Source organism: Humulus lupulus, chromosome 6, assembly GCF_963169125.1.
Source record: "Humulus lupulus chromosome 6, drHumLupu1.1, whole genome shotgun sequence".
NCBI lineage: Eukaryota > Viridiplantae > Streptophyta > Magnoliopsida > Rosales > Cannabaceae > Humulus > Humulus lupulus.
The window spans coordinates 86068820-86087506 of record NC_084798.1 but is presented as its reverse complement, the minus strand read 5'-3'; the positions used below and the strand labels follow the sequence as shown (position 1 = coordinate 86087506).

At 37.7% G+C, this 18687-nt stretch overlaps 1 protein-coding gene across 1 annotated transcript; it reads left to right on the top strand.

Moving 5' to 3' along the window:
* Nucleotides 1-11255: 11255 nt before the first annotated feature.
* On the top strand, nt 11256-17206 carry LOC133785269 (probable LRR receptor-like serine/threonine-protein kinase At1g56130). Its single transcript, XM_062224520.1, has 9 exons — nt 11256-11432; nt 12383-12467; nt 14255-14345; nt 15008-15222; nt 15505-15623; nt 15815-16025; nt 16106-16264; nt 16358-16508; nt 16600-17206. Exons 1-8 carry the CDS (start codon nt 11256-11258, stop codon nt 16399-16401), a joined length of 1101 nt encoding a protein of 366 aa, XP_062080504.1. The 3' UTR covers nt 16402-16508; nt 16600-17206.
* The last annotated feature ends 1481 nt before the right edge of the window (nt 17207-18687 follow it).

Genomic DNA, 18687 nt, shown 5'->3' with positions numbered 1-18687 from the left:
CTCAAAGCAAGTGACACATCTCCCTTAATCCCATGTTGCGTACATGACCCATAAACAACTTTGCAGGAAGTGTCTTGGTAAAAGGGTCTGCCAGGTTCTGTTCCGATGCTGTCTTCATAATAGTCACATCGCCTCGGTGCACAATCTCTTTAACTAGGTGCTTTCCTCTCTTATGACTTCTGGGTTCCATGGAGTTAGCTACTGATCCACTGTTGTCACAATACATGATTAGTCGCTTATCTATATGTGGAATTACTTCCAAATTAGTGTAGACCTTTCTAAGCCAAATTGCTTCCTTAGCTGCTTCACAAGTCGCTATATACTCGACTTTCATGGTTGAATCTGCAATGTTGGATTGTTTAATACTTCTCCAGACTACATCTCCTCCACCAAGAGTGAACGTTGAACCAAACGCCGACTTACGATTGTCTTTGTCTGATTAGAAATGAGAACCAGTGTATCCAATAGGGTTTAGCTCACCCCTGAATATATAAGCATATAATCTCTCGTTATCCTTAGATACTTAAGAATGTGGTTTACTGCAATCCAGTGTTCCAAACCAGGATTTGATTGATAGCGACTTACAATCCCTATTGCATAGAATATGTCAAGCCTAGTACACAACATAGAATACATTAGACTCACAACTGCTGAAGCATAGTGTAACATCTCAAAATTCCTAATGAGGTTTAACACCTTGGTTAGTGTGCCAAGAGGATATAATTGGAATTATCTATGAATTTTAATTGAATATATATGCGATTATGTGGATTATGTGAGTTATATTATGATATGACTGCTTATGCATGTTTATGTGTATTAAATATGCTTAAGGACCCTCTTTTGTCAAAATGAGAATTTTTGTAATTTTGACCCATTGAGGGTATACTTGTAATTTGGTATGTTATGTGCTTGAGAACACATTATTATGTTGATATATTTGTGATATTTGGCACTAGTCGATCTGTTCGAGAAATTTAGCAGAAAAGTCACAATGGGGACTAATACCCAGCTCGGGGTCAGTCAAGGGGATATTTTAGTAATTTGGCATATATTTGGGATTCATTGGTAAATGGAATTAAGTGAGAGAAATATTTGGGTTTATTAGATTAGTCCATTAATTTTGATATTTGAGGTTTAGTGGGAAATTAAACTAAAATGACCAAAATGCCCTTGGGAATTTATTGGGAGGTTATTTGAGCTGGGGCCAAATTGGTCATTTCACCACTAGTATAGGCAAAGGGGGGAATAAGTGCTAAACACTTTGATTCTTATGTCCAGCCTTCCTCTTCCATCTCTTTCTTTTAGTTCTCTCTCAAGGCACCCAAGGTTCCTAAGGACCAACTCTTAAGATTTCGAAGGGTTTCAAACGAAGGTTTAGAGGTTCTTGAATGATTAGGAGTTGTTAGAGGCTTCAAAACAATCAGGGAATTCTAATTTAGTGAGGTAATATCTCCTTTGCTTAAGTTTATTTGAGTGTTCTTGAGTTTTGAGGTTTTGGTTGAATTCTGAGTTTGTGTAATGACCAAAATTTCCTAATAAGGCTTAGGACCTTGATTAGGAGGCCGGGAGGGCCACAATTGATTTATTATGAAATTAAATAATTATATGCATGTTTAGGTGTATTAAATATGCATGTGAACACATTTATGATTAATTAGGTGATTTTCATATTTTGCCCATTTCGGGTATATTTGGCATATATGTGGCATGTGTGTGGTGCTTCATTATTATTTTGTTATGCTAGGGTTACTCATCACAAGACGATCCTAGGAGGTAAGCTAGTGAGAAAGTCACAACAGGATTTATACTTGACTCAGAGTGAGTCAAGGGGTATTTAGCACATTACCGGGATATTGGGTAATGGGAATAAATATTTGATGATAAATTGGGAGTTAGTAAGATCAGGGGGAAATTCTGGGAGTTTTGAAAAATTTACCCCGGGGCCATTTTTGGGACCCCGAGCATTAGGATTTGCTTGAGGTTACTTAAGCTTGAAGTAACCTGTCAGAAACATAAAAAGAACATTCTCTCTTCCTCCCGTTCCCTTTTCAACACCCGATCACATTTTTGAAGGAAACTTGAGTTCTAGGATTCGGATTCAAGCGAGGATCGAGGCATCAAGATTCTAGGGAAGATTAGAAGCTTATTAGTTGGAGGATTTAGTTGGGAAACAACTTAATCAGAGTTAATTCAAGTTTTAAGTGATAAGTTTATAAAGTTTTTAAGCTTTGATTGGATTTTATGTTTTGATGAGTTTTTGGATGAATTGAAGCTTGGGTTTTATTGATTTTTGGAGATGAGGATGTTTGAGAACTTTAATTTTGAGATTTGGATAGGTTGGGGGTCAGATTTGGATAGCCATCTATTCTCACTATGACTTGATATTCATCTATACAAAGGGCAGTGCCCATAAGTCATTTATACAAAGGGCAGGGCCCATAAGTCATCTACACAAAGGGAAGAGCCCATAAGTCAGCTATACAAAGGGCAGGGCCCACAATCATTATTTGAACTTATTTGCATGCATGAATATGGCTATTATTGCTAGGCATGCCTATTATGATTAAGTAACATGTTATTACCTGTTCATGAGCATATTGAGTTTTCTTGCTGAACTTCGGCTCACAGGTGCTATGTGGTGCAGGTAAAGGCAAAAGAAAGCTGGACCATCCTTGAGTTGGAGAGCTTAGGTGAAGATGTGTACATATGCAGCTGGTCGACCGCCACGGCTGAGGGTTTAAAGAGGAACTAGGGTTAAACCCTATTTTGCTGCTTAGGTCGGTTGGTTGTAAATATTTTATTGTAATTAACCTTTAAATTATATTTTTAGGATCCCTATGTATACAGTAAATGTTTTAGTGAAACGTTGTTTCTTAACCAAAATTTTTAACCCTAAACTGTTAATCATACTTAGTTACACAATTATGGCCAAATGACTCGATTAGCGAGTTTAGCATTGTTTTAAAATGCACACCATAACGGTCCCTAGGTAGTAGGGTGTTATAGTTTGTGTGGTTTTGGAAGGTTTAATTTGACGTTTGGAGGATTGGGGAAACATTTGCAACCTATTTGGAGTTTCGATTATAGCTGGTTTCTTGAGAATGGACTTGAATTTCAGATTTTTGAGGTAAGTTTCAAAGTTCAAACTCAAATAATGAATTCTGTTAATTATGTGTAAAACCTGGATAGCCAAGACCATTACACTGTGTATTTTAAATATGATGTGCTTGCTAATCAAGTCATTGGGATATAAACGTGTAATTAAGGATAATTAACGGATTAGGGTTTAGAAATTTTGATCATAGGAATAGTGATCTTCATTTAAAAGTTTGAGTATGTACATGGGATTCCCAAAATAAGTGTTTACAAGACATTTACAACCTCAAAGAGTAATTACAACATAAGGCGACCTAAGCGGAAAAATTAAGGTTTGTCTCTAGTCCCTGTTGAATCCTCACCCGAGAGATCCCAGTCACAACCCCTAACGGTATAACCCAGTCACAACAAAATAGCGGTAATCATCAAGATCTAAACTAATTATGTAACATCCCGAATTTGCTATTATGGCTGAGCGCCTTGATTACTGTGCCAGAAGGGCATAATCAAATTTACATGTGGAATTGATTGATTATACATATGATTATGTGGTATAAATGATTTATATGGTAATGTGAATAGTTATGCATGTTTATGTGTATTAAATATGCATGTGGGCCCGTCTCTGTAAATTGGGGCATATTTGTAATTTTTGACCCGTTGAGGGTATATTTGTATTATGTATGTGTTATGGGTTAGACCCCAGTGTTATGAGGATACATTTGAGATGTGTGGTCCAAGGCGATCCTAGTGAGCGGATTAGTGGAATAGTCACAACGGGGTCAAATACCCGGATTGGGGGTGAGCTTAGGGGTATTTTGGGAACTTAGCGTGTATTCGGGATTTACTAGGTAACAGGTACTTATTTGGTGATTATTTGGGTATGTCGGGATTAATTGGGGATTTATAGGACTACTCGAGGATTAGCGGGAAATGTGGTAAATGACGGTATTGGCCTTGGGGGCGTTAAAGAGTAAGTTTTGATTTAGGGGCTTTTTGGTCTTTTCACTAGCTTTTGGTTGGCCTCAGTTAAGGCTAGAAGCCTTGAGAACAATCAGAAAGTATCAAACACTCCGAGTCTTTCCTCTCCCACGTTGATCTCTCTCTCACCCACTTTGGGAGACTTTGGGAAAATTAAAGAGGGAAACACCAATATCTGAATTTTGGGGCAAGGTTTTCTAGGGAGATTGAAGTTCACGGGTGCTGGAACCTTCTAAGCTTAAGGGAACAATTAGGATCAACTTAGCTAGAGGTAATTTGAAGTTATTGTTGTACCCTAAAAATTAGCATGGCTTCAACCACTCAGCTAGGGGTACAGCTGGCAGATAAACACGTAGAAATATCAGGCGAGTAGAACATCTAGCTAATGATGATGTGAGCAACTCGAGTTAGGACTTTGCAGTATGGCATGCAGATAATTGTTAGATCGCTTCGCAGGATGATGATTTAGTTCGAGACATGTAGTGGCTAGATTCCCTTTTAGGGTGCACTGAACTTAATCAAAACTAAGGTTCGAATACTCTTCGATCACCAGCTCGATGAAGATGTTTAGCTCGTGGAAACCTGGTCATGATGCATAGTGAAGGTTCTCGAAGGACTTGGAGGTCACTTATATGCTCATTAATAACCAGGTCGTATTATACATTTATTGCCTGAGCTAACAAGAGTAATTTATATAGGCAATCGTATCCCTATGTAAATGGGAATTATCTTGATTGATTGCTTACCATATTTATGCACACGGTTACCCAAACCTATCCAGGAAATTCCACTATAAATACCAGGGATAATGGACATGAATATGGGCTGCTTTTTGTAATATAGAAACTCTACAGAAATTAGAGAGTAATAATATTGTCTCGTGGACGAGGTGGATTTTAACCACTAAGCCACGTAAAATTGTGTGTGCGAGTAGTTTTTCACATAGTTCATTATGGTTTGTAAATAAGCACTAACATATTTCTTGTTTGATTTCTAAATCTACTGTTGGCGAAAACTACATCAATAGTTTGGTGCTTTCATTGAGAGATTCATTAGTGCTTAATCCTTTACAAGTTTCATTCAACGTTCATCATGGTGGTTACTCGATCGATGCATGACAATGAAATGGAACAGCTTGGTGGGCAAGAGGTGCATCATATAGCCATTCCCACTGAAAAGGGCCCAGACGTTCAGCAATGCCCAAGAAAACAACAGGTGGGCCAAGACGATGCTGAGAGTTCAGCGTCACTCCCACCAAATCCTAATCCAGGATATCTAACAACCATCGAGATAGAGAATGCCCAATTAAGGAGCCATCTCACTCGAGCTAATAGACAGATCGAGGAGGTCCTGGCTCAGTTACCCCCTCTTGCAACTGATGCTAATGTCGGGAAGAGGAAAAGTGGGTCCCATAGGTCCCACAGGAATAACCGACCCAATCCCAGTCGTTCTATCAAAACTGCAACTCTGAGCTATGTACCTTCAGAGCGAAATCAGTGGAGTGCTCAGCCTGTTAATCATCACAGGAACCATCAACCCCATGTTAGTCGATTGGTCAGAACTGCAACTCTCAGCTCCGTGCCTTCCACACAGATTCCAAGGAATGTTCACAACAACTCAGCAGGGAAAGCTGGTACAAATTCATGGAGAAAAAATCCCTCAGCGAATCCCCCTGTGACGTGATCAGAACCACAGGTGAAGAGAATGTAGGAGATCCGGGTAGAACCACGTCAGGCTAATTTAGTCCGACCTGATGGGACGAGGATAGCCTCACCGATAAGACATCCGCCATCACCAGTTATAAATCCTACACCACTGCGCCCACAAAGAGACACTCTAGTTCATGGAAATAATAATAGAAATCCTCCCCCATTAGTAGACATTTACATCCCTTGAGTACGTGTTGATAATCTAGGTCTTCATTCTCAGCCACGGGTCGTAAGTTTCGCAAATGGAAGTTACTAGACGGGGAGCCAGCATGGAGGAAGGTCTAAAAGCGACCTGAGGAATCATCTTAGCTCAACGCAAAGTCCTCATTCTGATCCACATCTCGACCTACGTGACCATCTGAATTCACAAAGGAGGTATCCAGCTCGAAATGATGATATAAGTTATATTGAACATAGGGGGGGGTCTGTCTATCGTACGCGACAATGAGAATGTCCTGCCTAACCAAGCTCGAACTTGGACGGAAAACAACCCATCAAACACATACAATAGGATGGGGGCTGGTGAACAGCTCCTAACAAACCTAGAGACAAAAGATCCAACCCTCGAGCATTTGGCCTTGATGAAGGAACAAATGAAGAAGCTCTTATCTGAAAAAGGAATTGATGATTGTGATTTCGATTAGGAGCTCGAACCTTTTGCCCCAAACATTGCAGCAGCTCCATATCCTATTGGCTTCAGGATGCGGACAATGCCCGCGTTTGATGGAAACACAAATCCATCCGACCATCTCGTGATGTTGAATACGCTGATGATGGCCCACAATGTTGAGTTTGACCTAAGATGTATTTTGTTCCCCACAAATCTGACCAGACCTGCCAGACAGTGGTTCAAAAAGTAGAAAAAGCATTCGATCAGCTCGTGGAAGAAGTTGTCTTCTGAGTTCAAGAGAGCATTCCGAGCTTCAAAGAAAACACGCGTAGAGGCCGACTCACTGGCCAACATAAGACATCAACCTGGTGAGTCCTTGAAAGAATATCTGAGAAGGTTCACCAATGTTGTAGCACGAGCTAGAGACACTGATGATATCTATAGGCTCATGGCAATGAGAATAGGAATCTTGGTAGGAGGCGATTTATGGTCGGAGCTCCAGCGAAAAAGGAGTTAAAAGTGTAGATGAGTTCTTGGCTCGGGCTCAGAAATGGATAAACTTGAGAGAGGCGTGATCTGCTATTGCAGGAACTAGCCAGGTCCCTATTCTGCCTGTTGGAGCGGTGACTGATGTTGCAGCTACGGCTCAACTTGTTACCCAGAATAACCAAGTGGTAAACAATAAGAGGAAAGTGAATTGTGAGGGTGACTAGAGCGACACAAAGAAGAACAAGCCTGGGGAAAAATTCAACCCATTTATGTCACCTACATTGACCTAACGGATACATGGGAACATATTTTCCTAGCAAACTCTAATCGCCATCCGTGGAAGAAACCAGAGCCATTAAGGCACCATAGGGCGAAGAGAGATCCTTCTAAGTTTTGCAGATACCACAATGCATCAACCATAACACTGATAATTGCTAACAATTTAAGGATGAGATCGAAACTCTCATTCGGGCTGGACCGTTAGCCCAGTACACCCAAAATCGAGTCGCTTCCAATCAATCTGCCGTGCAAAATTATTGTCTATTTATGGAGACTCCGATAGGCCAGCCTAGGGCTCAGATGGATCATGAGAATCAAGTTGACCCTCCTCCAATAGTAGGAGGAGATATAACTACTATTGCCGGAGGACCTCATTTGGCGGGCACCAGCAATGGATCCTAAAATAGGTATATACATGAGCTGAAAACTCACAATGGTATGGAATTTATCCCGAAGCAATGGTTATCAAAACAACAGTGGTTGTAAAAACAACCAATCATTTTCACGGAAGAGGATGCTAGCCACGTTCAGTTCCCACATCATGACCCGCTGGTGGTAATTGTTCAGCTCGCTAATCGAATGGTACGAATGATATTGGTGGATAATGGGAGCTCAATAAATGTGCTTTTCAGGTCCACCCTAGAAAAGATGGGATTATCTGTAACCGATCTTAAGGCGACCTCAATGAAACTGTATGAATTTTCAAGTGAAGGAACAATAGCCATAGGGACAATCAGGCTGGTGGTCACGCTCGGGGATGATACACAAACTGCTACTAAAATTCTTGAGTTTGTCGTAATTGATTGTCTGACTGCGTATAACGTGATTTTGGGATGACTCGCGCTGATGGTTTTTAAGGCCATTACCTTGATCTAACACCTGGCAATAAAATTCCCCTCAACTTCGTGTATATGAACCGTAAGAGGAGACTAGTTCACTGCCTGAGAATGCTACAACATTTCCATGAAGGGAAAAACACAACCGGGCATCAAGCAATGGTCATAGTCGAAGAAGGAGAGGAGTCCTGGGTAATGGAAGTTATCCATGGGATGGAGGAACCTCAAGAAGCAGATAACGAGGTCGTCCAACAGGAAGACATTGATATGCAATTAGGCGAGGATAGGTCTGAGCTCTAAGTTGTGGAGGAGCTCAAGGAAATCAATATTGACCTAGAAATACCTTCAAGAGTTGTAAAAATTGGGAAAAATCTTGGAGCTGAAAGGAAGAAGGAGCTGATCTAATTCTTGAGAAAGAACCTTCACATCTTCTCCTGGCTGCACGAAGATATGGTGGAAAAAAGTTCGAATGTAATAATGCATAATTTTAACTTGGACAAGAATGTGCTTGCAAAGTCCCGAAAACGAAGGCTTCTAGGGAGAGTACAATTAGAAGCTTTAGAATAAGAAGCAGCTCGCCTACTTAAATGCATATTTATCAGGGAAGCAAAATATCTGATCTGGGTTGCTAACCCCGTTCTGGTAACGAAGCCAAATGGGAAGTGTAGAACTTGCATTGACTTCTCCGATCTCAACAAGGCCTGCCCTAAGGATTGTTTCCCATTACCTAGAATCGATCAGTTAGCAGACACCACAGCCGGTCACAAGCTCATGTCTTTCATGGATGCATATTCTGGATATAACTTGATCACAATGAACCCTGCAGACTAAGAGCATAACAACTTCATGACTGGGCATAACGTATACTGCTACAAAGTTATGCCATTCAGGCTGAAGAATGCCAGTGCAACATACAAACTATTAGTCAACAAAATGTTCGTTAACCAGATCGGGAAAAACATGGAGGTGTATGTCGATGATACGCTCATTAAATCAAAGATTGCCAGTAACCATGTGTCCGGCTTAGAAGAGTGTTTTGGCGTAATAAGGAGGTACGCCATGAAGTTAAATCCTTAGAAGTGCACTTTCAGAGTTTCGTCGGGAAAGTTTCTGGGGTTTATAGTCAACACAATGGGGATAGAGGCAAATCCAGAGAAAATCAGATCGTTATTAGAAATTCCATCGCCTAGGTCGCGTAAGAAAGTACAAAGCTTAACTGGAAAAGTGGAAGCCCTAAACCATTTCATTTCAAAATCCACTGATAAGTGTCTCCCATTTTACAACTTGCTCAGAGGAAAAAAAAGTTCGAGTGGACCAAAGAATGCAAACAGACATTTCACGAGTTGGGATAATTTTAATCTCACCTAAAGAGCATCGATTCCATACAACTCTCAAGTTTAGATTCAAAGCACCCAACAACGAGGCTGAGTATGAGGCCCTATTGGCAGGGCTAAGGGTGGTGAAAGAGCTAAAGGCAAAGGAAATCCAATGTTATAGGTAATTCCCAGCTCGTGGTTAATCAGATATTGGGGGAGTATCAAGCTCACGGTATCAAGATGGCGGCTTACTTAGCAAAGGTTAAGGGCGAGTTGTCTGAATTCGAGTCCAGCTCCGTGGAACAAGTTTCCTACGAACAGAATTCAAATGATAATGCTTTGGCTCGACTTGGTTCCACCAAAGAGGTGGATACACTTAACATAGTTCTGGTGGAGTTCTTGCAAAAACTAAGCATAGTAGCATATTCAGTTGAGGTCGGAATGATTGACATAAAACTGACCTGGACGATCCTATAGGGGAGTACCTTAGAACCAGTAAGTTATCTAACGATTAAAAGGGTGCAAGAAAGTTGTTATATCAAGCCCTGCGGTATGTTATGGTTGAAGGGACTCTATACTGACGGGGCATTCGCTACCCCTCCTGCAGTTTTTTTTGCCCGAGGAAGCGCAGACCATCTTGCAAAAAATACATGAAGGATTCTGCGGATGTTGGGGGGCAAAAACCTAGCTCTGAAGGTATTGAGACTGGACTATTTTTGGCCTACGCTTACAAAGGACTCAATCTCGTACATGCATAAATGTGACAAATGCCAATGTTTTGCCATAATTTCCCGAGCAGCCCTCGTTGAGTTAATTATGATCTCATCCCCTTGGATGTTTGTAGTATGAGGAATCGACTTGATTGGTTCTTTGCCAACAGGTGAAGGAGGAGTTCGTTATGATGTCATCGCCATTGACTATTTCACGAAGTGGGTGGAGGCTGAGCCTCTAGCAACCATCACCTCGAAGAGAGTCCTGGATTTTGTCGTAAAAAATATCATATGTCGATTTGGGCTCCCAAAGAAAATCATGTCTAACAATAGAACTCAGTTCGATATTGATCTCTTCACAAACTTTTGTGAAAAATACAACATATTCAAAAGTTTTTCGTCGGTAGCATACCTGTAGGCTAATGGGAAGGTCAAGGGTGTAAACAAAACCCTAAATGAGAGCTTAAAAAAGTTGTTAGAAGAAGCCAATGGATTATGGTCCGAGTAGCTCCCACAAGTACTCTGGGCCTATAGAACTTCACATCGTCCACGGAACATACCCCTTTTCTTTGACCTTTGGAAGTGAGGCTACACAACACCAAAAATCACTTTCCACAACACATGAATATAATACTATTGAAAAAGTATTATATTTTGTTAGCGTAAGCGGTAAAGGCGCGAACCTTAAAATGTCTCCCGCCTCTTCTCTCACGAAAAAAAAAGAGCCCCAATTTTCTTTTCTTATTTCCCTTCTCAATACCCAAAATCGAAATCCCCATTTCTCAGTAGAGGTGCGTTTGGGTTTCCCCAAATCCTCCTTTCTCTCATTTCCCCAAATCCCTAAAACTCATTTCCCCCAAATTACTCTGCTGCCTCATGCACGCCGTTGGATGCTCACCCCGCCTGTGAAGGTTCTCTCCCCTTCATCTCTCTAAGATCTTGAGAAGGTAGCTCGCCCATTACAGCTTCAAAAAGAAGCGACTGTTTGAGCCATTTTCAGTCACTGGCCTAATCTCTACTCCTCAATCTGATCCCCAAACATGCCGTTACCAAACTCATCGGACTCTCATCTTGGATCGCTCACCGTCTCAACTCGTCTAGCTTAACAGGCTTTTCGATTCTGATTCTGGTATTATATATATACACATATAATATAACTGAGTTTTGATGTGTTTGGTTGATTTTATTTATTTATGGGTTTGGGGGAAAACCCCAAATGTGTTTGGATGGTAGGAATCGTTGAGCTGACTTTGAACAGACTTGAGAGGAGAAATGCCATTGGGAGGGATTTTCTGAGAGGGTTTATAGAGTCTCTTGAAGCTGTCAGTAAGGATTCCTCTGCTAATGTGGTTTTGATTCATAGTTTAGTTCTGAAGGTGTTTTGTGCTGGTAATGATTTGAAGGTAAGGGAAACAAAAACCCGTTTTTGTTATTAATTTATACAAGTTGATTTTTTTTTTCAATTTAATTTCATACGATTCTTAATTGAAGAAATGAGATTAGGACGTGTCATGTGGAGATTTGAGAGGCTTTTAATGGTGGAACTCATATTATTGTAGGCACACCCCCATGCAAATTGTTCATATTATTTGCAATTTCATGAGAATATGGTCAATTTATTCCCTATACCAATACTTGTCTCACACAGGCGCTTCTGTTGTTCTTTTTCTCTTCACTTGTCTGGTCCCATCATCCATCCTATTTCTTGTTTTGGAAAAGCCTTGGAAGGGTAGACCGCTCTCAAATACACAGGTTCTTTGAATTTTTTACCTTTATTAGAATATGCTTGAAAGAATATCAGCTTATATGATTGTTGTTGCACATATATCTTAGTATATTTATTGCTTTCTAGGTAGTACCGTCTATAATAAATTGTGGCATAACGACTTTATACTTCGTTTTATGGGGAAAAGGTCTTAAATCTTCTGGACCTCTTAGGTAGTTTCATCTCGAAGAAATTTTCATGCTACCATTTCATGTGGCTGTTCTTATCAGCTATTTAAACTAACAGAAGTGTGATGTTAGTTGCCACATTTTTTAATTACAATAGCGTATGATTGAATTTTACGTTGTAAATGATATTAACTGTAGTCTTTAATAGTCTTGATGACAATGCCATAAATATTATCTTTACAGCAAAGTGATTTATGCAAACAAATACAAGTTTGAAAACAATCGCTCCCTGGAGTATTACTTTTAGTTTGAGCACAAGTGCAAATCTTATATTTGAATTGGCATAGCTCCTCTGACAGTGACAAGAAAAAGTTTAAGAATATCAAATTACTGCTCTTTACTAGTTTATATCCCTTGTATTCAGAACTGATTCCATACTTCTCTTTCTATATTATTTTAGAGCTATACTAGCAGAGTATGCTGGTGCTGTCCTTGGAGTATTGTCTGCACTGCTATATGGGAGGAGAAGACATGTTTGGAAAAAGGTAGTCCTCTTTTGTATGTGCTTGGTTGTTTGTGGATGACTTTCTTAGACCACCAGCTAATATTTTTGTGATACTATATATTGATCATGTCATATCATGAACCTTGAGCGAATTTTAATCAAGAATATTTTTTAACCAAGGGCAGACTACATCATTCTTCTCTTAAGTAATTAACCAATTAAAATGTAACGCTAGTGCATAGGCTCTTTTCTAGCTATGTGAGATTGCTTGAATATTAAAACATAAACCACTGGATTAGTTGCTGTAAGATAGTTTTTGGGTTCACATTCTGGTACTGCAGGAGGAAGTGACGTACCAGATCAAGTATGGTGACTTGTTGTCAATGCAATGTCATTAAAATATAAGATTATCTTAATATTTTTACTGACATTTATTTTATCAGATTGGTGGGCTTATTGCAATGGTGACGTCTTTCTACTTCTTATCTCAAGGATGGGCCATGGAAACATATTCTCCATTATATATCCTTTGTTTGATGTCTCCATTAAACAATTGTCCCTTTTTGTGTATGGTGTTGAGAACTTAATTTGAATTTACCATTCAAAGATGGTCCTGATACCGAGATTGAGACTGAAGAAGTTTTGGGCATGGCAACAATGACTGTTCCAATATGTGCCGGAATCTTCTCAGCGTTGAGATGGGTGATTGCACGGTGTGTTTCACTTAAGGTGTTGATACATGGCTATCTTCATATTTATACATAACTTAAGTTGATAGTTTCTAGTTATCCACTCAAATATACTTGAAAGATACATGGGTGATGTTTCCATTGAACGGGACCAAAGAGAGAAAAGGCACAAGTTTATTAGCTTCATAAAGCTTCTATTTCTCCACAAAGCAACAAAGCTTTGTTTATATTCCCATCTGAGTAATGATTAGCAGTATTAGTATGTATTGCTGCTAAATCTTTACATTTTCTTTGCCATGGTTATTATTAGTACGTTCTCTATTATTAAAAAATTAAAAATCTTCGTATGAGGGCTCTTGCCAATTTGGTGAGACTGCTTTATGAACTGAAAAAATATCAATACCTCATTATAAGCACTACTTGCAACTTTTGAGGCTTAGAATATACTTGAAAGATATATTTGTGATATTATAGCTATACTTATACTAGAGAAAGTAGATTCATATTGTTTTATGCATAATTTTATGAAATATATGAATATTGCATCTGGTCTGGGATTCTTTTTCTTCTGTTGTTATAAATTATGCCTTTTAGATGTGTATATATATTTAGGAAATATGAGTATTGCACATGCTCTTGTATTGTTGGTATGTTTTATTCATTAGATTTTTGTTTTATGAAGTATTCATGGTTCCATATTGTTAGTTAATATTGTTAGTCATGGGTTTATGTTAATTAGTTACTGCTATTATTTTGTTAGTTGTTCTAACTGTATTTTAGTAACTAACTTCTCTTGCCTTACTCTTGGCTCTCACTGTACATCTCTACAATGTATAAATAAAAGTCCTTTAGCTCTTTTGATCATATTGATCAAGAGCTTCTTTCTCTAGTTACTTTCTAAACATTCACACACTAGTTTTTGTGATTTTTTTTTCTCTTTTTTCATGTGTTGCAGGTATTTTTTCTTAATATGAATACTGGATATGCTATGAGATATATAAATATTTTCTCTTTTTATGGATCATGGGTAGTTAATACTTAAAAGGGTATATATCTTATGATTTTTCTCTTTTTTAATTTATGGATTATGGACGCTTTTTTTTTAATTTATAACAACCTAGTCTATTCTTGCGTTCAGATCCAAAGAAACAAGAGAAAGGTTATCTTGAACCATGGCTAGCTTATTGTTTGTCAGGATTATTGGGGCTGAACATTCAAAGATGCAACTGGTAAAAATTCCTTGATAGATTTATTGTTCCTTATAGTTTTTGCTTCCAAAGTGTTGATGTGTATTAAATAGGCAATAATAAGAATGCATTAAACAAATTTTTGCTTATTATATGTATTGAAACATGTGAATATTGAATGTTATGAATCAAATTATATATTCCACATCTTCTTTGGAAATTCAATCAAGCATTATAGAATAACTAGATAAAACAAATTGGATTTCCCAAGAATTTATCAACCATTTCATTTAAGTGAACTATTAATGTATTATAACATTGAGAAATCATTTGTTATGTGATAGACAAAGCATGATATAAACTTTGAGGTCTAATATCTGTAGCCGTTTCTTCTAAATAATTGACTGATTGCATTAGATGAGTTTGGTATAGTTTGTGCAGTATGTGCATTGCAGCCAGATTATTCTTGTTGTTGTTGTTTGCAGCAACTTGTCTTTCAGCCATTAAATGCATATTGTGAGCATTGCCAATAAACAGTATTTGCTTCAATTTTTCTTTGTTGTATGCTTCTGTGTTGCTGAAATAGAAATTGTGACCCCCTGTGTTTGATGTTGTCACTTGAGCAATAAAAACTGAGTATTAAGGGTTGTGCTTGTCTTGAAGTCACTGAGTATTAATAGTTGTGCTTGTCTTTTTTTTTTCAGTGGTATTCTTTCAGGATTGAAGTGCCTTCAACGAAATTTTGATATCAGAAAAGAGGCAGGCCATGTCTCTTTTCGCGTTGTGGAGAAAGTATTCACAACTCAAGTATCAGAAAACTACCTTGAAGTTCATCTCTTTTGGGCTGGGAAAGGGACTTGTTGCATACCAAAGCAAGGTACTTATGGCCCTTCTATTTCAGCCATCAGTGCTACTGCAGGTAATGTGGAATTAAACAAAAAATTGATAAGTACTTGTTTTCCTCTCATCTATATAGATTTGTATCAAGTTTTGACTATAGCTTTGTACATATTTTGAACCTACTGTTAGTAACAAGCCTCCAAGCAGTAAAAAGAAAACTGCTTGAACCTACTGTTGGTAAAATGTTACTATAACTTGTTGCATAATCCTATAAATTTCAGAAATAGAATAGAAAACTATCATAGTCTACTACATAAACATCAAGAGCCATGACATATAGTGCCTTGTTTTTCATTTTCAGAGTTCTTGGGAATGGATGTTAGACCTTTCACTTTCAGTTATGCTGAACTAAAGACAGCGACAAACAATTTTGATTATGCTAATAAGTTAGGAGAGGGTGGATTTGGACTTATCTATAAGGTAAGTCGTTTTTTCATCGCTTTCATTTTGTTTGCAAAAGTTTTCATAACACTTGAACAAGAAATGTTAGTACTTTTTAAGCATACAATTTGACAAAGTAGAAAAGTTTTTTTTTTTGGTTGTTTGTCACTATATGTTATCGTGTCAAATTCATTATTTTCATTCCATTAAATCAAATCCATTCTCAATAGGGATCACTTGATGATGGAAGAGTGATAGCTGTGAAGCAACTGTCTATGACTTCTCATCAAGGAAAGAGCCAGTTTGTGGCTGAAATTGCCACAATATCTAGTGTCCAACACCGAAACTTGATCAAATTGCATGGATGTTGTATTGAGGGAGGCAAACAACTTCTTGTTTACGAGTATCTGGAAAGCAAGAGTCTTGATCAAGCACTTTTTCGTATGAAAATAACACTCATGATGCTTATACAATTACATGTACTAAACAAGGCTAATAATGTCTATGTCTGGCATGATCAGGGAACAATAGCTTGAAGCTAGATTGGTCAACACATTTCGACATTTGTTTAGGTATAGCAAAAGGTCTAGCTTATCTTCATGAAGAGTTACGGCTAAGAATCATCCACGGAGATGTGATGACAATAAGACTCACATTAGTACTCATGTTGCTGGAACAATGTAAGATAATTTATCATTGAAGACATTTAGTCACCCTACTTCTATGCATGATCATGTAACAAAAAATAACCATGGATGATGATGATGATGCAGTGGCTATCTTGCACCAGAATATGCCATGCGCGGACATCTTATAGAGAAAGCCAACATGTTTGCTTTTGGTGTTGTGGCGCTAGAGACTATCAGTGGCAGGTCGAACTCTGCTCCTAATTTGTAAGAAGAACAAATATATCTTCTTGAATGGGTACATAATTCCTTACTATTCAATGTATATGTTTTATCTATGGATTCACAACAAAACAAGGCCCAATTCTAACTAATTTGTGCTTCTCTAGGCTTGGAACTTACAAGAACAAAACAATGAAGCTAATCTTGTGGATTAAGAGTTATCCAAATTTGATGAAGATGAAGTGGGAAGACTCATAAGAGTAGCTCTTTTATGCACTCAAACATCACCAACATCAAGGCCATCAATGTCTAGAGTTGTGGCAATGCTTTTAGGAGATATTGAAGTAAGCACTCAAATCTTAAGGCCTGGTTACTTGGCTGATTGGAGTTTGGATATTCTAAGCACCATATTAAGTGATGTTGCAACTATGGGAACTGATTCTACCTACTATGATTCACTTGCTAGTATGAGCATGGTGGGGGATGCATTGCCATCGTCTGCCAAAGGCGCCACTCATCCAATTCTTCAAAGCTACAAGTCCAAAGGCACATTTGGAAGATCATGAATTCTTACCTTTACTTTTGAATATGCAACTGTTTAAGACTATTTTGTTGACTATTGTGAGAATATTTTGTTTATGTTAATTAGGCAGTGTTGAATATCTTAAGACTTTTGGATTGTTTTTAAGATAATCTTGAATGTATTTTGACACAATTATTTGGTTATATGTGTTATGAACCATATAATTGGTACTCAAAAATATATTTGTACAATGTTAAGGGTGTCTTAAGTATATTAAATGAAGCGGGTTTGAATTAAAGAAATAAAAAATGATTATAATGTACAAGTTTATATAATAATAATTCAAGCTTATCCAAATATTAGAATAATATAAAAAATGTGTTATTGTATCTTTTACAATAACACTGGTTTATAAGCATAAAATTATGTTATGCAAACTATATTCTATAACACATAAAGTGTATTATTATAAAGTGTATCATAACACTACTTTATAAGTACAAAAAGGTGTTATATAATCCATTTATAAATAGCATAATGAAATACTTATCTAACTATTAAAATAACACAACAAAAGTGTTATCGTAGGCTATACCATAATACATATCTATAACTATGGAAAAGTGTTATGCAAAGTGCTCCGACCTACTATAATACCGCTTTCCTTAACACATCAAAAAATGTTATGGTATATATTTGATAATACTTTTTCGGTCTTATTGAAAGTATTTTTTCTTGTAGTGCATGCTCCCAATCGAAGCGCTGGTGACGACCCATAGACAGAAAACCTTTGATCAAGATCAAAACCATGAGCTACTCAATGCATCCCTTGATCTGATTGAGGAAAAACGAGAAGCAACACAATGGCAACTCATCCATTATCAGTAGAAAATCACTTGTTACTTCAACTCGAAGGTAAAAGGACGTAGACTCGAACTCAATGATTTGGTTCTCGGAGGGTGTTTTAGGCAAGTAAAGATCCTAAGGAGGTGTGTTAAGGACAAACTAGGAAGGACCATACTAGATCATGGAGATCCTACGCAAAGGGACCTTTAAGGTAGCTCGGTTAAATGGAGAAATAGTTCAACGAACCTGGAATGCTCTACACATCAAAAAATACTACCAATAATTTAGTTGTTTTTAATGTTTCTAGTGTTACTGTTCATGTAAGGATTATCTATAAAAGCCACTTACTTTTTATTAACAATTTGATTATTACGTAATCAATATTGTCATTTTATTATCGCATGCTCATTTTGTAAAAGTGACCTAGAACATTTATAAGTTCTGGTCGCTTGGGGTGCACATAACCCAAGAGAGTTTATAAAAGAGTAGCATATTTGGATAAAGTTTGAAACTTAGAATTTAGAAAAATTGATTATTCAGCGGCTTTTTAAAGCTTAGATTTTAAAATAATTCCGAATACGAACTAAGTTGAGAAATTTCTAAAGCAAAATAAAACCCCTGGATAAGACTAGATCTGAGTCCTAATTCCTAATAGGTACAATGCTATTAAGCCGACTAAAACTCCTAGATATGAAGGACTGATTCCCAACAGGAATAACGCAATTAGGCGGGCAAAATCTTGAATACAACTAAGAGATCGAGTAAAATTAATTAGTCGAACCATCAAAAACCTATCTTGATCTAAAGACAACCCCTAATATTTCAAGTGTACAAGAATTCAAGATTCACAAACATAAAAAGCAATAAACTAAAAGAAACACAAATA

Coding starts and splice junctions, on each gene's coding strand:
- LOC133785269 (XM_062224520.1), top strand. CDS start 11,256: ATGGTAGGAATCGTTGAGCTGACTTTGAACAGACTTGAGAGGAGAAAT. Junction 15,624..15,814: donor GATTTGGACTTATCTATAAG/GTAAGTCGTTTT, acceptor CATTCTCAATAG/GGATCACTTGATGATGGAAG. Junction 16,265..16,357: donor ACTCATGTTGCTGGAACAAT/GTAAGATAATTT, acceptor ATGATGATGCAG/TGGCTATCTTGCACCAGAAT.